This window comes from Artemia sp. Qi Xiang Cuo, chromosome 20, assembly GCF_049724085.1.
Source record: "Artemia sp. Qi Xiang Cuo chromosome 20, ASM4972408v1, whole genome shotgun sequence".
NCBI lineage: Eukaryota > Metazoa > Arthropoda > Branchiopoda > Anostraca > Artemiidae > Artemia > Artemia sp. Qi Xiang Cuo.
Window position 1 is genome coordinate 18,983,131 of NC_142813.1, and position 20,058 is coordinate 19,003,188.

Here is a 20,058-nt window from a genome sequence, read left to right on the forward strand (position 1 = left end):
TAGCTGTTAAATCAAAGATATCCATTTTTTATGTATTCTACCTTTGTTTACTCCCCATTCGCTTAGATATCCCTACTGGGATCTTATGTCAGTTTAAATCACCTCTTTTATGCCTTCCCCATATCTGTGCTTCCACGTTTCGCGAAAGTGATAATTCATTTTGTTGGTCACTGTTTTTCTTTTCAAGGCTTTATTTTTTCATCTTTTTTTTTCTCTTTATGCACACGCTGCTTTTAGATTATTTCTTCTTCTTTTTTTACGCGTCTTTTGTCTTAGTTTTGTCTCATTATATCAAGTGAAATGTTTCAAGGATATTACTTTATGGGCTATTTGTTGGAGGGTGACTGCCAGCTTTTGCAACGTTATGGATAAATCCTTCCTTTTAGTGAAAAAAGGACAAAAGCCTGTCTTGAATAGAGTTTGGTACTTTTTAATGTTTCATTGTTTTTTCTTCCTTTACAGAGCCAATGGCAAATCTTATGTATGTGATGTAAATGGTTTCAGTTTTGTGAAAAATTCCGCCAAGTACTATGACGATTGTGCCAAAATTATTGGGAATATGATACTGAGACAGCTTGCGCCATCTCTTCATATCCCTTGGGAAATACCATTTCAGTTAGATGATCCACCTATTGTACCTACTACAGCTGGCAAAATGTAAGGATATTTTATCTGGCTCACTTTTTAAAATTTCTCAAAGCTAGCTAGAAAATTGTCCATGTATTTTTCTTGTCTTTTAAACGAATATGCTTCTCTCTAATGTCTAAAATTGAAACAAATTTGATTTTTAATGATTTGTAATGTTTATGCATTACATATTTGTCTGTTAAACACTGTACATAAACTAATTTCGCATTTTAAGTTTCATCAAATTAGATTGGTTTTACGTTAAACTTGGGAGTATCTAAAAATGTCCATGTGATAGGAATTATATCCGGATGGCAACTCTGATCATAGCCCTAAGTTGCAATTTTCGCGGTAAAGTATGTTCAAGAAAGTGCAGCCGTCGAGAGGACTGGGGGTTCTGATGAGGTTTTGTTAAGCGGTGACGCTTCCTCATCTCTTCAGTTAGTCAGAATTGTCTTTTCAGCTGAATGAGAGTGTAACCTTGACTTTCGCTCCATCCGCTGAGTATAGCTTTCAGTAGAACTAGGAAACTGACTGGTTTTCATCAAAGAAATATACCTTGAAATGACTAATGTTTCATCGAAGTAGTAACAGGACAAAATACAAGCCATGCTCTTGCGATATTGTTGATAAGCCGTTTGTTCTAGAAATAGGTTAATTAAAAAAACTTTTTCCACACAATAAGTTTTTCAAAGAAAAGTAAAGAACTCCATTAAACAAAAAATGAGCAAAAATAAAATAAAATAATCTACCAAGCGTGAAATACCACAAATAAGCATCGATAAATAAATGAAACCCAGAACGAACAGAAATTACAATAAATAACCGAGTCAAACTAAAACGAGCAGAAATTAACATAAGTTTGGCGCAAAACCCCTATGCCTTCCCAAGGCTTGAACAAAATTTGCACTTTACTGAAAAAAATATAAATGTTTTTGCTTTTATAACTTTAATAAATCAAATAATATTAACATTTTGATTACATATATCAGTATATGTATATTAAACTGACAATGCACATTCATTTGTATTTTTCCAGTGATGCACAAATTTTGCTCTGGCCTTGGGAAGGCACAGGGGTGTTGCGCCCAGCTTATGTTAATTTTTGCTCGTTTTGAGTTTGACTCGGTTATTTATTGTAATTTCTGTTCGTTTTGGGTTTCATTTGTTTATCAATGCTGATTTGTGGTAGTTTCACGCTTGGTAGATTATTTGATTTATTCTTGCTCATTTTTTGTCTAATGGAGTTTTTTACTTTTCTTTGAAAAACTTATTTTGTGGAAAAAGGTTTTTTAATTAATTTCTGTTCGTTTTATATTGACATGGTCTTTTCAGAGAAAAAGAAAATAATACTTTAATTCTTTTCGTATTTTAAGACTTTATAGTTTGACCTGCTATTTGTATGATGGAGAAAAATTTCCAGCAATTTTTAACAACATATACCCTTTTATAAAGCTGGACACAAAAAGTTCTGTTTAATTTAGTTCTATACCTCCTCTAGTTGACCTGAAATGGACAACTTTTGATACCACTCGCAAAAAAATTTGTTTACTTTCTTTGATAGCTTGAATACACTTACGCTATTTTTATTTGGTTAAATTTTAAGAGCACAAGTAGCCCCGAAAGTTTGAACATAATACCCTCAGTCGTTCTTGGGGTATTGCTGAGATGCTTTATTGGGAATAAGTATTATCACAGTGCATTTTGATTTAATCTTAAGGCAACATTTATTTTTTAAATATAATGGGCAAATGGGAGGATGGGCCTGGGAGGGTGGGAGTGGAAGGGGGATTAGTTGCCCTCCAATTACTTTCGACTATTAAAAAGGGCATCAACCCTTTCTATTTTCAATCGAATGATCCCTTTTTGAAGTTCCCACGACAAGTCCTTCGATACGAAGTGCCCTGGTCTAAACAACAACAACAACAAAAAATATCACTAATCACTTTTGACTATTAAAAAGGGTACTAGCCCTTTGCATTTCAAATTTAATGAGCCCTTTTTCAAGTTTCTACGACAAAGATTTCAATAAAAACCTTATATGCCCCCACTGCATAACTTATAACCCTCGCCCTGAGGGTTGTGGGGGAGTTTCCTCCTCAAAAACATATTTTCTACGCTGAACAAAATGACTATCTCAAAATTTTGATTGGATGTGTTTGGGGAAATGATGGGCCTGGGAGGGGGGGCTAGTTGCCCTCCAATCACTTTTGACTATTAAAAAGGGCAGTAGCCTTTTGAATTTTCAATCGAATTAGCATGTTTTTAACTTTCTACGACAACGCCTTCTAAAAAAAGCCTATATGCCCTCAGGGCATAACTTACAACCCTTGCCTCGAGGGCTGTGGGGGAGTGTCCTTCTGAAAAACATATTTTCTTTCGACTATTATAAAGGGTACTAGCCCTTTGAATTTCGACTCGAATGAGCCTGTTTTGAAGTTTCTACGACAACGCCTTCTATAAAAACCTTATATGCCCCCAGGGCATAACTTAAAACCCTTGCCCTGAGGGTTGTGGGGGAGTGTCCTTCTGGAAAACATATTTTCTATCTGGAAATCAACTACGCTGAAAAAAATGGCTATCTCAAAATTTTGATCTGATGTGTTTGGAGGAATGATGGGCGTGAGGGGGGGGGGGGGCTAGTTGTCCTCCAATCACTTTGAACTACGCTGAACAAAATGGCTATCTCAAAATTTTTATTGGATGTGTTTGGGGGAATGATGGGCGTGAGGGGGCGGGATAGTTGCCCTCCAATCACTTTCGACTATTAAAAAGGGCACTAGCCCTTTGAATTTCCAATCGAATGAGCCCGTTTTGAAGTTTCTACGACAATGCCTTCAATAAAAACCTTATATGCCCCCAGGGCATAACTTAAAACCCTTGCCCTGAGGGTTGTGGGGGAGTGTCCTCCTCAAAAAAATATTTTCTATCTGGAAATCAACTACGCTGAAAAAATGGCTATCTCAAAAATTTTATTGGATGTGTTTGGGGGAATGATGGGCGTAGGGGGGGGGGGGCTAGTTGCCATCCAATCACTTTCAACTATTAAAAAGGGCACTAGCGCTTTGAATTTCCAATCGAATGAGTCTGTTTTGAAGTTTCTATGACAACGCCTTCTATAAAAACCTTGTATGCCCCCAGGGCATAACTTAAAACCCTTGCCCTGAGGGTTGTGGGGGAGTGTCCTTCTCAAAAACATATTTTCTATCCGGAAATCAACTACGCTGAACAAAATGGCTATCTCAAAATTTTGATTAGATGTGTTTGGGGAAATGATGGGCGTGGGGGGGGGGGTGTAGTTGCCCTCCAATCACTTTCGACTATTAAAAAGGTCGCTAGCCACTCCAAATTCCAATCGAATGAGCCCTTTTCGAAGATTTTACGACGACTCCTTCAATACGAAGTGCCCGGGTTTGGAGAAAAAACCAAAAAAAAAAAAATCATTGTGCCCACTTAAAACCCTTGCCCTGAGGGTTGTGGGGGAGTGTCCTCCTCAAAAATATATTTTCTATCTGGAAATCCACTACGCTGAACAAAACAACTATCTCAAAATTTTGATTGGATGTGTTTGGGGAAATGATGGGCGAGGGGGGGGGGCTTGTTGCCCTCCAATCACTTTCGACGATTAAAAAGGGCACTAGCCCTTGGAATTGCCAATCGAATGAGCCTGTTTTGAGGTTTCTACGACAACTCCTTCTATAAAAACCTTATATTCCTCAAGTGCATAACTTAAAACCCTTGCCCTGATGGTTGTGGGGGGGTGTCCTCCTCAAAAACATATTTTATATCTGGAAATCAAGTACGCTGAATAAAATGGCTATCTCATAATTTTGATTGGATGTGTTTGGGGGAATGATGGGCGTGAGGGGGGGGGGTTGCTATTTGCCCTCCAATCACTTTCGACTATTAAAAAGTGTTCTAGCCCTTTGAATTTCCAATCGAATGAGCCCATTTTGAAGTTTCTCCGACATCGCCTTCTATAAAAACCTTATATTCCCCCAAAGCATAACTTAAAACCCTTGCCCTGAGGGTTGTGGGGGAGTGTCCTCCTCAAAAATATTTTTCGATCTGGAAATCAGCTACGCTGGACAAAAGGGCTATCTCAAAATTTTGATTGGATGTGTTTGGGGGATTGATGGGCATGGGGAAGGGTCTAGTTGCCATTCAATCACTTTCAACTATTAAAAAGGGCACTAGCCCTTTGAATTTCCAATCGAATGAGCCTGTTTTGCATTTTCTACGTCAAAGCCTATAAAAATCTATAAAAATCTTATACGCCCCCAGGGCATAACTTAACACCCTTGCCCTGCGGGCTCTGGGGGAGTGTCCTCCTCAAAAACATATATTCTATCTGGAAATCAACTACGCTGAACAAAATGGCTATCTCAAAATTTTGATTGGATGTGTTTGGGGCAATGATGGGCGTGGGGGGGGGGCGAGTTGCCCTCCAATAACTTTTTACTATTAAAAAGAGCACCGGCCCTTTTAATTTCCAATCGAATGAGCATGTTTTGAAGTTTCTACGACAACGCGTTCTATGTAAACCGTATAAGCCCCCAGGGCATAACTTAAAACCCTTGCCCTGAGAGTTTTGGGGGAGTGTCCTCCTCAAAAACATATTTTCTATCTGGAAATCAACTACGCTGAATAAAATGGTTATCTTAAAATTTTGATTAGATGTATTTCGGGGAATGATGGGCGTGGGGCTAGTTGCCCTCCAATCACTTTCGACTATTATAAAGGGCACTAGCCCTTTGAATTTCTAATCGAATGAGCCTGTTTTGAATTTTCTAGGACAACGCCTTCTACAAAAACCTTATATGCCCCCAGGGCATAACTTAAAACCCTTGCCCTAAGGGTTGTGTCCTTCTCAAAAACATATTTTCTATCTGGAAATCAACTACGCTGAACAAAATGGCTATCTCAAAATTTTGATTGGATATGTTTGGGGGAATGTTTGGCGTGGGGGGGGGGGAGAGTTGCCCTCCAATCACTTTCGACTATTAAAAAGGGCACTAGCCACTCCAATTTCCAATTGAGTGAGCCCTTTTCGAAGTTTCTACGACGACTCCTTCGATACGAAGTGCCCGAGTATAGAGAAAAAAAAACAAAAAAAGCAACCCATTGTGCCCACATCGTTCTTTACTTAGGCAGCGCTAGTGCGCTGCCTATGATTAATTTGAAAAACTTTCCACAAAATAAGTTTTTCAAAGAAAAGTAAAGAACTCCATTAAACAAAAAATGAGCAAAAATAAAATCAAATAATCTACCAAGCGTAAAACTACCGCAGATCAGCATCGATAAATAAATGAAACCAAAAACGAAAGTTTTTTTAATTAATTTCTGTTCGTTTTATGTTGACATAGTTTTTTCAGGGAAAAAGAAAATAACCCTTTAAATTCTTTCGTTTTTTAAGACTTTAAAGTTTCGCCAGCTATTTGTATACTTGAGAAAAATTTTCAGCATTTTTCAATAACATAAACCTTTTTGAAATTCTGGACACAAATAGTACTGTTTAATTTAGTTTCATACCTCCTCTAGTTGACCTGAAATGGAAAACTTGATACCATTCGCAAAAAAATCTGTTTACTTTCTTTGATAGCTTGGATACACCTACGCTATTTTGTTTTGGTTAAATTTTAAGAGCAGAAATAGGAGGGTTGGCTTGGAAGGGGATTAGTTGCCCTCCAATCACTTTCTACCATTAAAAAGGGCATTAGCCCTTTGTATTTTCAATCGAATGAGCTCCTTTCGAAGTTCCCACGATACCTACTTGGATACAAAGTGCCCTGGTCTAAACAAAAACAACAAATAGTACATTATAAACACATCGATCATTACTATAAAACTATCAAGCTTTTCAATCACTTTCGACTATTAAAAATGACCCTAGGCCTTTTTATTTCCAATCGAATGAGCCCTTTCGAAAATGACAACACTTTCTATAAACAACTAAAATGCCCCAGGGCATAAATTACAACCTTTACCCCAACGTATCTTAGGGTGGCTGTCATCCTCTAAGACCGAACTTCCAGAACTTTCAACTATGTTAAACAACATGGCTATCTCAAAATTTTGATTGGGTGTGTTTGAGGAAACGGTGGGCGTGAGAGGGGTGTTTGTCACCTTCCAATCACTTTCGACTATTAAAAAGGACACAAACCACTCCAATTTCTAATTGAATAAGCACTTTTTGAAGTTTTTACAACAACTTCTTTAATACAAAGTGCCCTCGTCAAAAGAGAATAATTAATAAATAAGACATTGTGCCAACATCAGTTTTATATACCGTCATAACTTAAAATTCTTGCCCTGAAGGTTTTGGGGGATTGTCCTCCTCTTTAATTAGTCCCCGTTTCTTGTCTCGTTCTCGAGTGTACCCGTTATTTACTTAGGCAGCGCGATCCCGCTGCCTATAATTTATGCAACAACTTTCTATATAAACCTTATATGCCCCCCCCCCCCCAGGGCATATTTTACAAGCCTTGCACTGAGGGCTCTGAGGGGGTTATCATCCTAAAAGACCTAATTTCCAGAAGGTTCAACTACGTTGAACAAAATAAATATCTTAAAATTTTGATTGGATGTGTTTTGGAAAATGGTGGGCGTGAGAGGGGTGTTAGTCGCTATCCAACCACTTTCACCTATAAAAAGGGCACTAGCCCTTTCAATTTTTTGAATGAGCCCTTTTGAAGTTTTTACGACAACGCTTTCAATAAAAAACTTTATATGCCCCAGGGCATAACTTACAACCCTTGCCCAGAGGGCTATGGGGGGAGGGGTTGTCATCCTTACAGACCTAATTTCAAAAACTTTCAACTCCGTTGAATAAAATGGCTATATAGAAAGTTTTGATTGGATGTTTTTGGGAAAAGGTGGGCGTGAGAGGGGGGTTAGTTGCCCTCAAATCACTTTCGACTATTAAAAAGGGTACTAGCTCTTTGAATTTCAAATTGAATAAGCCCTTTTTCAAGTTTCTACGGCAAAGATTTCAATAAAAACCTTATATGCCCCCAGGGCATAACTTAATACCCTTGCCCTGAGGGCTCTGGGGGAGTATCCTTGCCCTGAGGGTTGTGGGGGAGTGTCCTCCTCAAAAATATATTTTCTATGTGGAAATCAACTACGCTGAACAAAATGGCTGTCGCAAAATTTTTATTGGATGTGTTTGGGGGAATGATGGGCGTGGGGGGGGGGTTAGTTGTCCTACATTCACTTTCGACTATTAAAAAGGGTACTAGCCCTTTGAATTGTCAATCGAATGAGCCCCTTTTGATGTTTCTACGAAAAACCCTTCTATAAAAACCTTATAGGCCCCCAGAGCATAACTTAAAACCCTTGCCCTGAGGGTTGTGGGGGAAATTATATTTTCTATCTGGAAATCAACTACGTTGAACAAAATGACTATAAAAAGTTTCTACGACAACGCCTTCTGTAAAAATCTTATATGCCCCCATGGAATAACTTAATACCCTTGCCCTGAGGGCTCTGGGGGAGTGTCCTCCTAAAAAACATATATTCTATCTGGAAATGAACTACGCTGAACAAAATGGCTATCTCTAAATTTTCTTTCGACTATTAAAAAGGGCACTAGCCCTTTGAATTTCCAATCGCATACAACGCTTTCTATAAACACCTTATATGCCCCAGTGCATAAATTACAACCCTTACCCTAAGGACGTTCGGGTGGTTGTTATTCTCTAAGACCAAATTTCCAGAACTTTCAACTACGATAAACAACATGGATATCTAAAAATTTTGATTGGATGTGTTTGGGGAAATGGTGGGCGTGAGAGGGATGTTAGTCGCCTTCCAATCACTTTCGACTATTAAAAAGGGTACAAGCCACTCCAATTTCCAATTGAATGAGCACTTTTCGAAGTTTCTACGACAACTTCTTCGATACGAAGTGCCCTGCTGCTCTAAAGAAAAAAATAAATAAATAATACATTGTGCCAAACATCGTTCTTATATGCCCCCAGAGCATAACTTAAAACCCTTGTCCAGATGGTTGTGGGGGAGTATCCTTTTCTTTACTTAATCCCCGTTTCTTGTTTCGTTCTCGAGTGTCACCGTTCTTTACTTAGGCAGCGCGATCTTGCTGCCTATGATTTCTACAAAAACTTTCAATTTCAACCTTATATACCCCAAGGGCATGACTTATAACCCTTGCACTGAGGTCTCTGAGGGGGCCATCATCCTAAAAGACCTAATCTTCAGAACGTTCGACTACTTTGAGCAAAATGGATTGCTCAAAATTTTGATTGGATGTGTTTTGGAAAATGGTGGGCGTGAGAGGGGCGTTAGTCGCTATACAATCACTTTCAACTATTAAAAATGGCACTAGCCCTTTCAATTTCCAATTGAATAAGCCCTTTTGAAGTTTCTACGACAACGCTTTCAATAAAAACTTTATATGTCCCAGGGCATAGCTTACAGCCCTTGCCCAGAGGGCTGTGGGGGGAGGGGTTGTCATCCTTAAAGACCTAATTTCCAAAACTTTCAACTTTGTTGAATAAAATGGCTATCTACAAATTTTGATTGGATGTGTTTGGGGAAAATATTGACGTGAGAGGGGGGTTAGTTGCCCTCAGATCACTTTCGACTATTAAAAAGGGTACTATCCCTTTGAATTTCAAATCGAATGAGCCCTTTTTCAATTTTCTACGACAAAGATTTCAATAATAACCTTATATGCCCCCAGGGCATAACCTATAAACCTTGCCCTGAGGGTTGTGGGGGAGTGTCCCCCTCAAAAACATATTTTCTATCTGGAAATCAACTAAGCTGAACAAAATGGCTATGTGTTTGGGGAAATGATGGGCGTGTGGGGGGGGGGGGGGCTTTTTATCCTCCAATCACTTTCGACTATTAAAAAGGGCACCAGCCCTTTGAATTTCCAATCAAATGAGCCTTTTTTGAAATTTTCTACGACAACGCCTTCTATAAAAACCTTATATGCCCACAGGGCATAACTGAAAACCCTGGCCCTGAGGGTTGTGGGGGAGTGTCCTCCTCAAAAACATATTTTCTATCTGGAAATCAACTACGCTGAACAAAATGGCTATCTCAAAATTTTGATTGGATATGTTTGGGGGAATGGTGGGCGGGGGGGGGGAGAGTTGCCCTCCATTCACTTTCGACTATTAAAAAGGGCACTAGCCACTACAATTTCCAATCGAATGAGCCCTTTTCGAAGTTTCTACGACGACTCCTTCGATACGAAGTGCCCGGGTATAGAGAAAATAAACAAATAAAAAACAACACATTGTGCCCACATCGTTCTTTACTTAGGCAGCGCTGGCGCGCTGCCTATGATTAATTTGAAAAACTTTACAGAAAATAAGTTTTTCAAAGAAAAGTAAAGAACTCCATTAAACAAAAAATGAGCAAAAATAAAATCAAATAATCTACCAAGCGTAAAACTACCACAAATCAGCATCGATAAATAAATGAAACCCAAAACGAAAGTTTTTTTAAATTAATTCCTGTTCGTTTTGTATTTACATAGTCTTTTCAGTTAAAAAAAATATAACAATTTAAATCTTTCCGTTTTTGAAGACTCTATATTTTTACTAACTATTTTTATACTGGAGAAACTTGTCGTTCAATTTTGAAAAGTATAACCCATTTTAAATTCCAGGCCAAAAATAGTATTGTTTAATTTAGTTTTATACCTTCTGCAGTTTAACTGAAATGGTAAACTTGATACCATTCGCAAAAAAATCTGTTTACTTTCTTTGATAGCTTGGATACACCTACGCTATTTTGATTTGGTTAAATTTTAAGAGCAGAAATAGGAGGGTGGGCTTGGAAGGGGATTAGTTTCCCTCAAATCACTTTCGACTTTTAAAAAGGGCGTCAGCGCTTTCTATTTTCAATCGAATAAGCCCTTTTCGAAGTTCCCACGACACCTCCTTCGATACGAAGTGCCCTGGTCTAAACAACAACAACAAATGATATACCATACCCACACCTATCTTTACAAGATAAATGTGAAGCATTCCAATCACTTTCTACTGTGAAAAAGGTGAACTAGGCGTTTCGATTTCCAATCAAATAAGCCTTGTCTGAAACGGCAATGCTCTCTATATACACCATAAACTACGAATCTTACTCTAAGGTCTGTTGGGGTAGTTGTTGTCCTCTAAGACCAATGTTTCCGATTTTTTAACTATGCTAAACAACATGGCTATCTCAAAAATTCATTTGGATGTGTTTGAGGAAACGGTTGTTGTGAGAGGGTGTATGTTACCTTCAAATCCCTTTCTTCTATTGAAAAGGACACGCGCCATTCCAATTTCCAATTCAATCAGCATATTTTGAAGTTTCTACGACAGTTTCTACAATATAAAGTGCCCTCGCCAAAATTGAATAATTAATAAATAATACAATATGCCAACATCGTTTTTATGTGCCCCCAGGGCATAAATTAAAACTCTTGCCCTGAGGGTTGTGGGGGAGTATCCTCCTCTTTAATTTGTCCCCGTTTCTTGTCTCGTTCTCGAGTGTCCCCGTTCTTTACTTAGGCAGCGCGATCGCGCTGCCTATAATTTATGCAACAACTTTCTATATAAACCTTATATGCCCCCCAGAGCATAACTTACAACCCTTGCACTGAGGGCTCTGAGGGGGTTATCATCCTAAAAGACCTAATTTCCAGAACGTTAAACTACGTTGAACAAAATAGATATCTCAAAATTTTGATTGGATGTGTTTTGGAAAATGGTGGGCGTGAGAGGGGCGTTAGTCGCTATCCAACCACTTTCACCTATTAAAAAAGGCACTAGCCCTTTCAATTTTCAATTGAATGAGCCCTTTTGAAGTTTTTACGACAACGCTTTCAATAAAAACTTTATATGCCCCAGGGCATAACTTACAACCCTTGCCCAGAGGGCTATGAGGGGAGGGGCTGTCATCCTTAAAGATCTAATTTCCAAAACTTTCAACTCCGTTGAATAAAATGGCTATCTAGAAATTCTGATTGGATGTGTTTTAGGAAAAGGTGGGCGTGAGAGGGGGGTTAGTTGCCCTCAAATCACTTTCGACTATTAAAAAGGGTACTATCCCTTTGAATTTCAAATTGAATGAGCCCTTTTTCAAGTTTTTACGACAAAGATTTCAAAAAAAACCTTATATGCTCCCATGGTATAACTTATAACCCTTACCCTGAGGGTTGTGGGGGAGTTTCCTCCTCAAAAACATATTTTCTATCTGTAAATCAACAACGCTGAACAAAATGGCTGTCGCAAAATTTTGATTGGATGTGTTTGGGGGAATGATGGGCGTAAGGGAGGGGGGCTAGTTGCCCTAAAATCACTTTCGACTATTAAAAAGGGTACTAGCCCTTTGAATTTCCAATCGAATGAACCCCTTTTGAAGTTTATACGACAACCCCTTCTATAAAAACCTTATATGCCCCCAGGGCATAACTTAAAACCCTTGCCCTGAGGGATGTGGGGGAAATTATATTTTCTATCTGGAAATCAACTACGTTGAACAAAATGACTATCTAAAATTTTTTATTGTATGTATTTGGGGGAATGATGGGCGTGAAGGGGGGTCTTGTTGCCATCCAATCACTTTCAACTATTAAAAAGGACACTAGCTCTTTGAATTTCCAGTCGAATGAGCCTGTTTTGAAGTTTCTATGACAACGCCTTCTATAAAAATCTTATATACCCCCAGGGCATAACTTAATACCCTTGCCCTGAGGGCTCTGGGGGAGTGTCCTCCTAAAAAACATATATTCTATCTGGAAATCAACTACGCTGAACAAAATGGCTATCTCTAAATTTTCTTTCGACTATTAAAAAGGGCACTAGCCCTTTGAATTTCTAATTGAATACAACGCTTTCTATAAACACCTTATATGCCCCAGGGCATAAATTACAACCCTTACCCTAAGGTCTCTTCGGGTGGTTGTCATCCTCTAAGACCAAATTTCCAGAACTTTCAACTTCGTTAAACAACATAGCTATCTAAAAATTTTGATTGGATGTGTTGGGGTAAGGTGTGTGCATGAGAAGAGCGTTAGTTACCTTTCAATCATTTTCGACTTTTAAGAACGGCACAAGCCACTCCAATTTTCCACTGAATGAATACTTTTTGAAGTTTCTTTGACAACTTTTTTATTACGAAGTGCCATGCTCTAAAGTAAAAAATTAATAAATAATACATTGTACCAAACATTGTTCTTATATGCCCCCAGAGCATAACTTAAAACCCTTGTCCAGATGGTTGTGGGGGAGTATCCTTTTCTTTACTTAGTCCCCGTTTCTTGTTTCGTTCTCGAGTGTCACCGTTCTTTACTTTGGCAGCACGATCCTGCTGCCTATGATTTATACAACAACTTTCTATATAAACCTTATATACCCCAAGGGCATAACTTACAACCCTTGCACTGAGGGCTCTGAGGGGGTTATCATCCTAAAAGACCTAATTTCCAGAACTTTCAACTACGTTGAACAAAATAGATATCTCAAAATTTTTATTGGATGTGTTTTGGAAAATGGTGGGCGTGAGAGGGGCGTTAGTCGCTATACAATCACTTTTAACTATTAAAAAAGGCACTAGCCCTTTCAATTTACAAATGAATGAGCCCTTTTCAAGTTTCTACGACAACGCTTTCAATAAAAACTTTATGTCCCCCAGGGCTTAGCTTAGAGCCCTTGCCCTGAAGGCTGGGGGGGGGGGTGTTGTTATCCTTAAAGACCTAATTTCCAAAACTTTCAACTTTGTTGAATAAAATGACTATCTAAAAATTTTGATTGGATGTGTTTGGGGAAAAGATGGGCGTGAAAGGGGGGTTAGTTGCCCTCAAATCACTTTCGACAATTAAAAAGGGTACTATCCCTTTGAATTTCAAATCGAATGAGCCCTTTTTCAATTTCCTACGACAAAGATTTCAATAAAAACCTTATAACCCCCAGGGCATAACTTATAATCCTTTTCCTGAGGGTTGTGGGGGAGTGTCCTCCTCAAAAATATATTTTCTATCTGGAAATCAACTACGCTGAACAAAATGGCTATGTGTTTGGGGAAATGATGGGCGTGTGGGGGGGGGGGCTAGTTGCCCTCCAATCACTTTCGACTATTAAAAAGGGCACCAGCCCTTTGAATTTCCAATCAAATGAGCCTTTTTTGAAATTTTCTACGACAACGCCTTCTATAAAAACCTTATATGCCCACAGGGCATAACTGAAAACCCTGGCCCTGAGGGTTGTGGGGGAGTGTCCTCCTCAAAAACATATTTTCTATCTGGAAATCAACTACGCTGAACAAAATGGCTATCTCAAAATTTTGATTGGATATGTTTGGGGGAATGATGAGCTTGGGGCGGGGAGGCTAGTTGCCCTCCAATCACTTTCGACTATTAAAAAGGGTACTAGCCACTCCAATTTACTATCGAATGAGTCCTTTTTGAAGTTTCTACGACAACTCCTTCGATACGAAGTGCCCGGCTGAAAAAAAAAACACATTGTGGATGTCTATTGATGAACAAATGTTTTCTTATGACGGTCTTGTGGCCAGTAATTGTTGGTGAAACTGATTCTAAATTGGAATAACTATATGACTAATATCTTAGTCAAATTAAATTGGAAACTTAGAAATTTGAAAACACAATTATTTTTACATCTTATGTGACAAAAGTGTGTTACTTTATTTTGAAGGTTGATTTATTTATTAATAACTACAAAAAAGTGAACTATTTTAAGGATTTATGACTTCTATTCGATAATGAAGCAATAGTAATCGTCATAAATATACCGGAAAAAGAAAAAAAAAGAAAAAAGAAGCTTCTTATACAGTTCTATTTAGTTTTCCAACTCCCGTCCACCTTTTTCTGGCAAAAAAGTACTGTCAGCTTATGAATATGCTTTAATAGTTTTATTCCTTGATTTTTCTTTTATTTGGAATTTAACAGTTATGCTTACATCACGGGCGGACAATTTTGACTGCTCTTTGTTTTTCTAGATCACATCTGAATGATTTCCTAGAATGATCTAAATGATATGACGTAGAATGTGGATCATTCTAGACGTAGAACGATTTGGCCTGTAATAGCACAAGAAAATCTTATCGATTGCACGTTTAGATTTCCCTTTTTCCTCATTAGGTTTGCTGTAACGGGGACCAATCTTATTTGGCAGATAGGTTTTTTTCGACTGAGAGTCGTCAGTCTTGCTAGTCTCCTCTGTCTGAATATTCTGGGAATTCGTTTCTGGGTGAAACTTCTATTTTGTTTATGTTAATTCATACACTCATAAACATACAATTTGTCGGTAAGCACACTGTGGAAACATTCCTTGGGGGAGAATTTTCTCGCATTGAACATTGAAAGGGTAAAATCGCTTTAAGCTAAATATAACGAGTCCCTAAAAAAAAAAAAAAAAAAAAAAAAATTAAAAACACCATGTACAACACAAACACATAAGGTGAACGATCACTTTCTGGAAAATTGTCTTTATTATTTAAAGGTAACGAGTTAAGCTAGGGGAATTGAACTTTGGTTATATCCGGCATTTGGAATTTAAACTTATCACTGAAATTTCCTTTCCATTACTTTCTTTGTAGTACAAAAAAAAAGTTGTTCCAGAAAGCGATAATCTATCCTATCAAAGCGTGCCTCACATGACCTTTCAGGATCAAAGAAATTGCCTCAACATGACCTATTTAATTAGTTATTTCCAAAGAGTTTATAAAGAAAACAGTGTCCAGATCACGTGACTTTTTATTAATTAATGAATAATTTTTATTGTCAACCATTAAGTAAGCCCATTTACAAGGATGGAGTATGAAAAGAAGAAGAAATAGAAGAAAAAAAGCACACAAACAACACTGAACATCAAACTTAGTGCGTCTCTTGTGGAGTACTATGGCGCGATACGTACTGTGATACGGAGCTAATGTGCTCTTGAGTCAGCTAATTCTATCACTACCCACTACAAAGAGGTTCCTTTTTATGTTTTTCTGAGACACATCCATGTAGGGAGATTCAAAAGGTAGTTTTCATACTTGAAGGATTTAACGGATTTTACTTTTATCCTCTTCAATCAGAATAATCCAGAAAGGAGAAACCGCCAGAACATGTGGCAATACAAAAGCACCATAAAGCATTGCAAGGACTAAAGACGTTCCTAAAGGACTAAAGACAAGTTCTAAAGACGTTTACAACAAACCAGCATACCGTACGTCTTGCGAATTTTCTCAGAAAAATGTGATATCAGCAATTTACGCGTGGACTTAATATCAGACGCAATCAGTAGGTTGAGATATGTAAGCTATTCAGTAGAAGCAATTCTGTATTACTAAAACAAGTAGTAACCGAACCAGGATCTTTAGCTTTATGGCTAAATTCTATAAAATGAGGATCGATTGAAGACTAAACCAATGTTCTCATATTCCACACTCAAAATACGGTAATTATCTTCAATCTGCCAGCCTTGCTAATATTGAAGATGTCACCAACATAATTTACGAGTGAGGTGTCAATACCAGCGTAGATGCAACATGTTAAAGACCACTGCTGTGGTTAAAAAATATTGTTTTATACAGCGAGGGCGAGGTAATTGTTTCCTGTTGTATACCCTTACGTACAGGAATCAATTCGGTAGAATCATTCACATCTAGACCTTGCAGGACCTTAATTTTCACTTTCAGATTTCTGTATATTTTTCTAAAAGCAGTAATGATAGAAGGGTCAACACCACGCTTATTAGAAAAGGCAGAATTTGTGCGCGAGTACCCGAGTCAAACGCTCGTCGAACATCATGTCCCGCAAAACATAGTGTTTCATCCGTTTCGTGAGAATTAAGGAGAAGATTTGCAATAAGGCAATGTATATGTTCACGACTTAAGCTCTATTCAAAACTGAAAATCAGGTAAACTGCAAATATCAGCAATCTGGTCAATAACGAAGGGTTCAGAAGTTTACAAAAAACAGGTAGAACAGTTATGGGCCGACATGAAGAACAAGTTATAGGATTTTCCCTTTTTTATCACCGGCGTTACTAGACTAACATTGAATAAATCAGTTACTAACTCGCAATTAAATATCATTTGGTATAACAGGGTTAGATGTTGGATCAATAAAGCACTACTGAAAACTAGGTTCAAACCGCATATCAGATCAGCACCTCTTAATTGTTCATTTTTCAATTTTTGCCCCATTACCGAATCTGCGAAACCGAAAAGTCAGTATTGCTTGAAGCGCGCTGTAGTTATGCACTGATTTGCTCTTTCTTAAAAGGCCAGGAGGTTCCAAGGCGATCCAAAAGCGTGGGTTTCCCGCTAAATTTTGAAGTATTCACTCATGTTAAAATGGTAAAGTACTAAGTGCTAATAAGATGTAAAAATTTTGATTGGATTGTTGAAAGGTGTAAAAATTCTGAACCTGGCCTGTCATTTCACAGGTTTGATACAAAAAAAAATCGTTAAAAAAATCGTTGATTTGATGCCCATATGCATCAAATCACACCCAAAACGATTGCATTTATTTTTTGGAGTCTCCCTTGGTTAAAAACTGGATTATACCTCCGCATCTGCTTCTCTTCAGTGTCTTGCTTCACTTCACAAATCAACTCAATCCACCATTGTATTTTTACTAAGTCTATTAACAGCAAACATTGTCACTCTGGACCCATCTTGAGCTAAAAATCTACTCGTGAAAGTGTCTAAAAGCCCAGCTATAACGGTTTTATCCTCTGTGAAGGCTTTCAATGTTAAATGAGGATTATTGGCAGTTTATTGCATCTTATATCACTATGGTTATTTCCTTTTAGACTTACTCATTCAAACGATAAATTATCAAAAAGAAAAATAGACTTGTTTATAATTCCGTGCTAAAAAGTGTGCTTTAACTTAATTGGTTTATGTCTGCAACGCGTTTTCGTAAAAATAAAATCACACTATTCATTAAGCTTATACCAAAAAGGGAGGCCTTAAAAAAAAGTGATTGGGTTTTGTGTGAAATTCTTGCCAGTCAAAAGAACAAAAGGTCAAGTTCAGCCTTAGTGGTTCTGCTGTTTGAAATTTTTAAGCCACTGAAAAGAACGAAAAGCCTTTGAAATACACGGTTTTTGCTAGTAAACACTATGTTTGATGCGTTATTAAGCCCTCCACTAGTTCGGCATTTACGTAAAATGTTTAATACTTTAGATTCCTTCTGATACAGCGCTTCGCAGCCTTTTTTTTATTGCTGTAGATCGCGGAAAAAAAGCATGCCTTGGAGAGCCCCTGCACGACATGTACTACATATCTCTTTTTTTTTTGTCGTAGTTCACTGGGCTGAAGTGTTGATTCTCTTATCCCAGTTTTCTAGCTTAATACTTAGGCACCTTCTATAGAATCCAGGGGTTCTGGGGAAACTTGTTTAAATAAAAAAAAGGAACATTATATTTTTAATTTTTCTTCTTTGTTATGCCAGATACGAATTTTAAAATTGTTGTAGTAAGTGATAACGATAATTTTAAATTTTGATTCTCTCGACATAACGTCTATTGGTTTTCTTTACATCCTTGAATAATTTTTTCTTTTTTTACCGTTACGTGTTTGAGTTTTTCTTCTTGTTGCTGAGTTTAGCCTTTATTTTATAGCTGATTGCATTTTTTGAGGGGGGAAAAATCGAGATTCGATACCATTCCTATTTTTTTTCGTTTTTTTGCTTTTTTCTTTTTTTAAATCTTTTTTTATGTACACAAATACCCTACAGTTTGTTGTGTTCTTACTTTGTTATATATTTTCTTTTACTTCTGTTGCTCTTTCAGGATGGAATTGAGATGTGTCGTCGCAGTTATGAGACATGGTGATAGGACTCCCAAACAGAAAATGAAGATGGAAGTGCGGCATCAGGGGTAAGCTTAGAAACTTGAATAAAATTTGACCGTACTTCCATAGTATGGCTAATCCTTTGAGCGAAGATTCATGGTTCGAGGGGATCATCTTTATAACTGGTTTCCCCATTGCATGCATTGCAAAAGACGGAAGTACATGTCTATTGCATGCAAAATGCGCAAGTACAAATGTATACACCTTGACTCATTTTTTAGAAGAAGTATTTTGCGCCTTTGAAATTATCCGGTCTTAGCAATACGCAGGATGCCAATTCGAAAGTGTAGAGTTGGAAGGGGGCAAAGATTTTATTTTTGTTTTCTTAGTGGAGATATCAAAAACGGCGTTCTTTAAAATCTTGAGAGGGGATCTTTTGTTTTTTAAGTTTTTTAGAAAAAAATACCAAAAAACATCTAAAAAACTAGAGGGGGATCGCCCACCCAAAGTCCTTGGAATAATTTAGATCGCGCCCCCCTCCCCCTCCTAGCAAAAAAGCAATTTTGGTCTTCAGCTATGCGAAGCAATTGCAATTTTTATCAGTCGTTTATCTCTTGATTGTAAGCAGAGTTAAATTAAAATGAAATTTTGTAATGTACTAAATGCTGGCTAGCTGTGTTTACAATTTCCCTGCTTTTCCGGGAAATCACCTTAATTTTGAGCTTTGCAAATGCTCACTCTTGAAAAACAATATTATGCCTGATTACCTGAATTTCTTGCGAAAACTATTCGGAGCAACATAGTTGCTACGAATTCTCTGAAGCATATTTTCAAAATTCCAAAAAATGGTGTTCCAGGAGCAGCACTTCGGTTTTGTCTTTTTTCTTCTTCTTTTTCTGGTGCTTCGATTTCAACTTATTTCTAGGAAGTGGTAAGGGCCTAAACTCCACGGTTTTTACAGAAGTGTGGATCTCAGGCTTTGATTCACGAATATGATATTATATTTTGGAAAGCTGCATATAATTCTTGCACGGGGCCGAAAAGGATGGTTTCCACTACTAATTGAGCCAGAATCTAGAGTGCGTGAGTTTCATATGAATTATGTAGTCTATATTGGAGAGGGCTATTTGAAGTTATCTTTCAAGTTTTCTTTCCATCGAGCCGTGTTTCTGCTTTCAACTGGAAAGCTCCGTTAAAGCAGGCAAGAATCTGTTTCAAATCCAAGCTGGACTAAAATCAAAACCGTTTAAGGTGTAGGACGTTTACTTGGCCCGTTTGCCAAAGAAATTGGAATTTCTTTTTGCTCCTATCTAACTATTAATATTAGAAAGTTGACCCGTGACAAGAAAGTCAACTTTTAAACCAAGACACATATATTTTTTTTTCGACGCTGATCAGTAATCCTTGAAGAGCTGATCAAAGCATGTGACATCAGTTTTTTTTCTGAAAACTTCTTTGCAATCGCCGCTTTTATCCGGTGATGGCGGTTTGCATCTTTTGCTATTGGCTATACCTATTATTGGTTTTTGATCCATTTAAGGATATATTTTGTTCCATGTCCGCTACGGAGACGAACGTGCAAGTGAGAATAAGTTGTTAGTGGATAGTTATCTTCAAGGATGAGGTGTTCGAAGCTTCTGCAAATTAATTTACCTTTTTTGG

General features: G+C 37.7%; 1 protein-coding gene across 5 annotated transcripts in view; it reads left to right on the forward strand.

Annotated features, from left to right (window-relative positions):
* The window catches only part of LOC148939966 (inositol hexakisphosphate and diphosphoinositol-pentakisphosphate kinase-like), a 221,663-nt gene that overhangs the window by 120,157 nt on the left and 81,448 nt on the right, over positions 1–20,058 (forward strand). For all 5 annotated transcript variants that reach the window (XM_089106213.1, XM_089106209.1, XM_089106211.1 and 2 more), the window contains 2 exons: positions 463–657; positions 18,396–18,482. In XM_089106213.1, the coding sequence (XP_088962339.1) occupies positions 463–657; positions 18,396–18,482 (282 nt within the window). The remainder of the gene's footprint in view (positions 1–462; positions 658–18,395; positions 18,483–20,058) is intronic.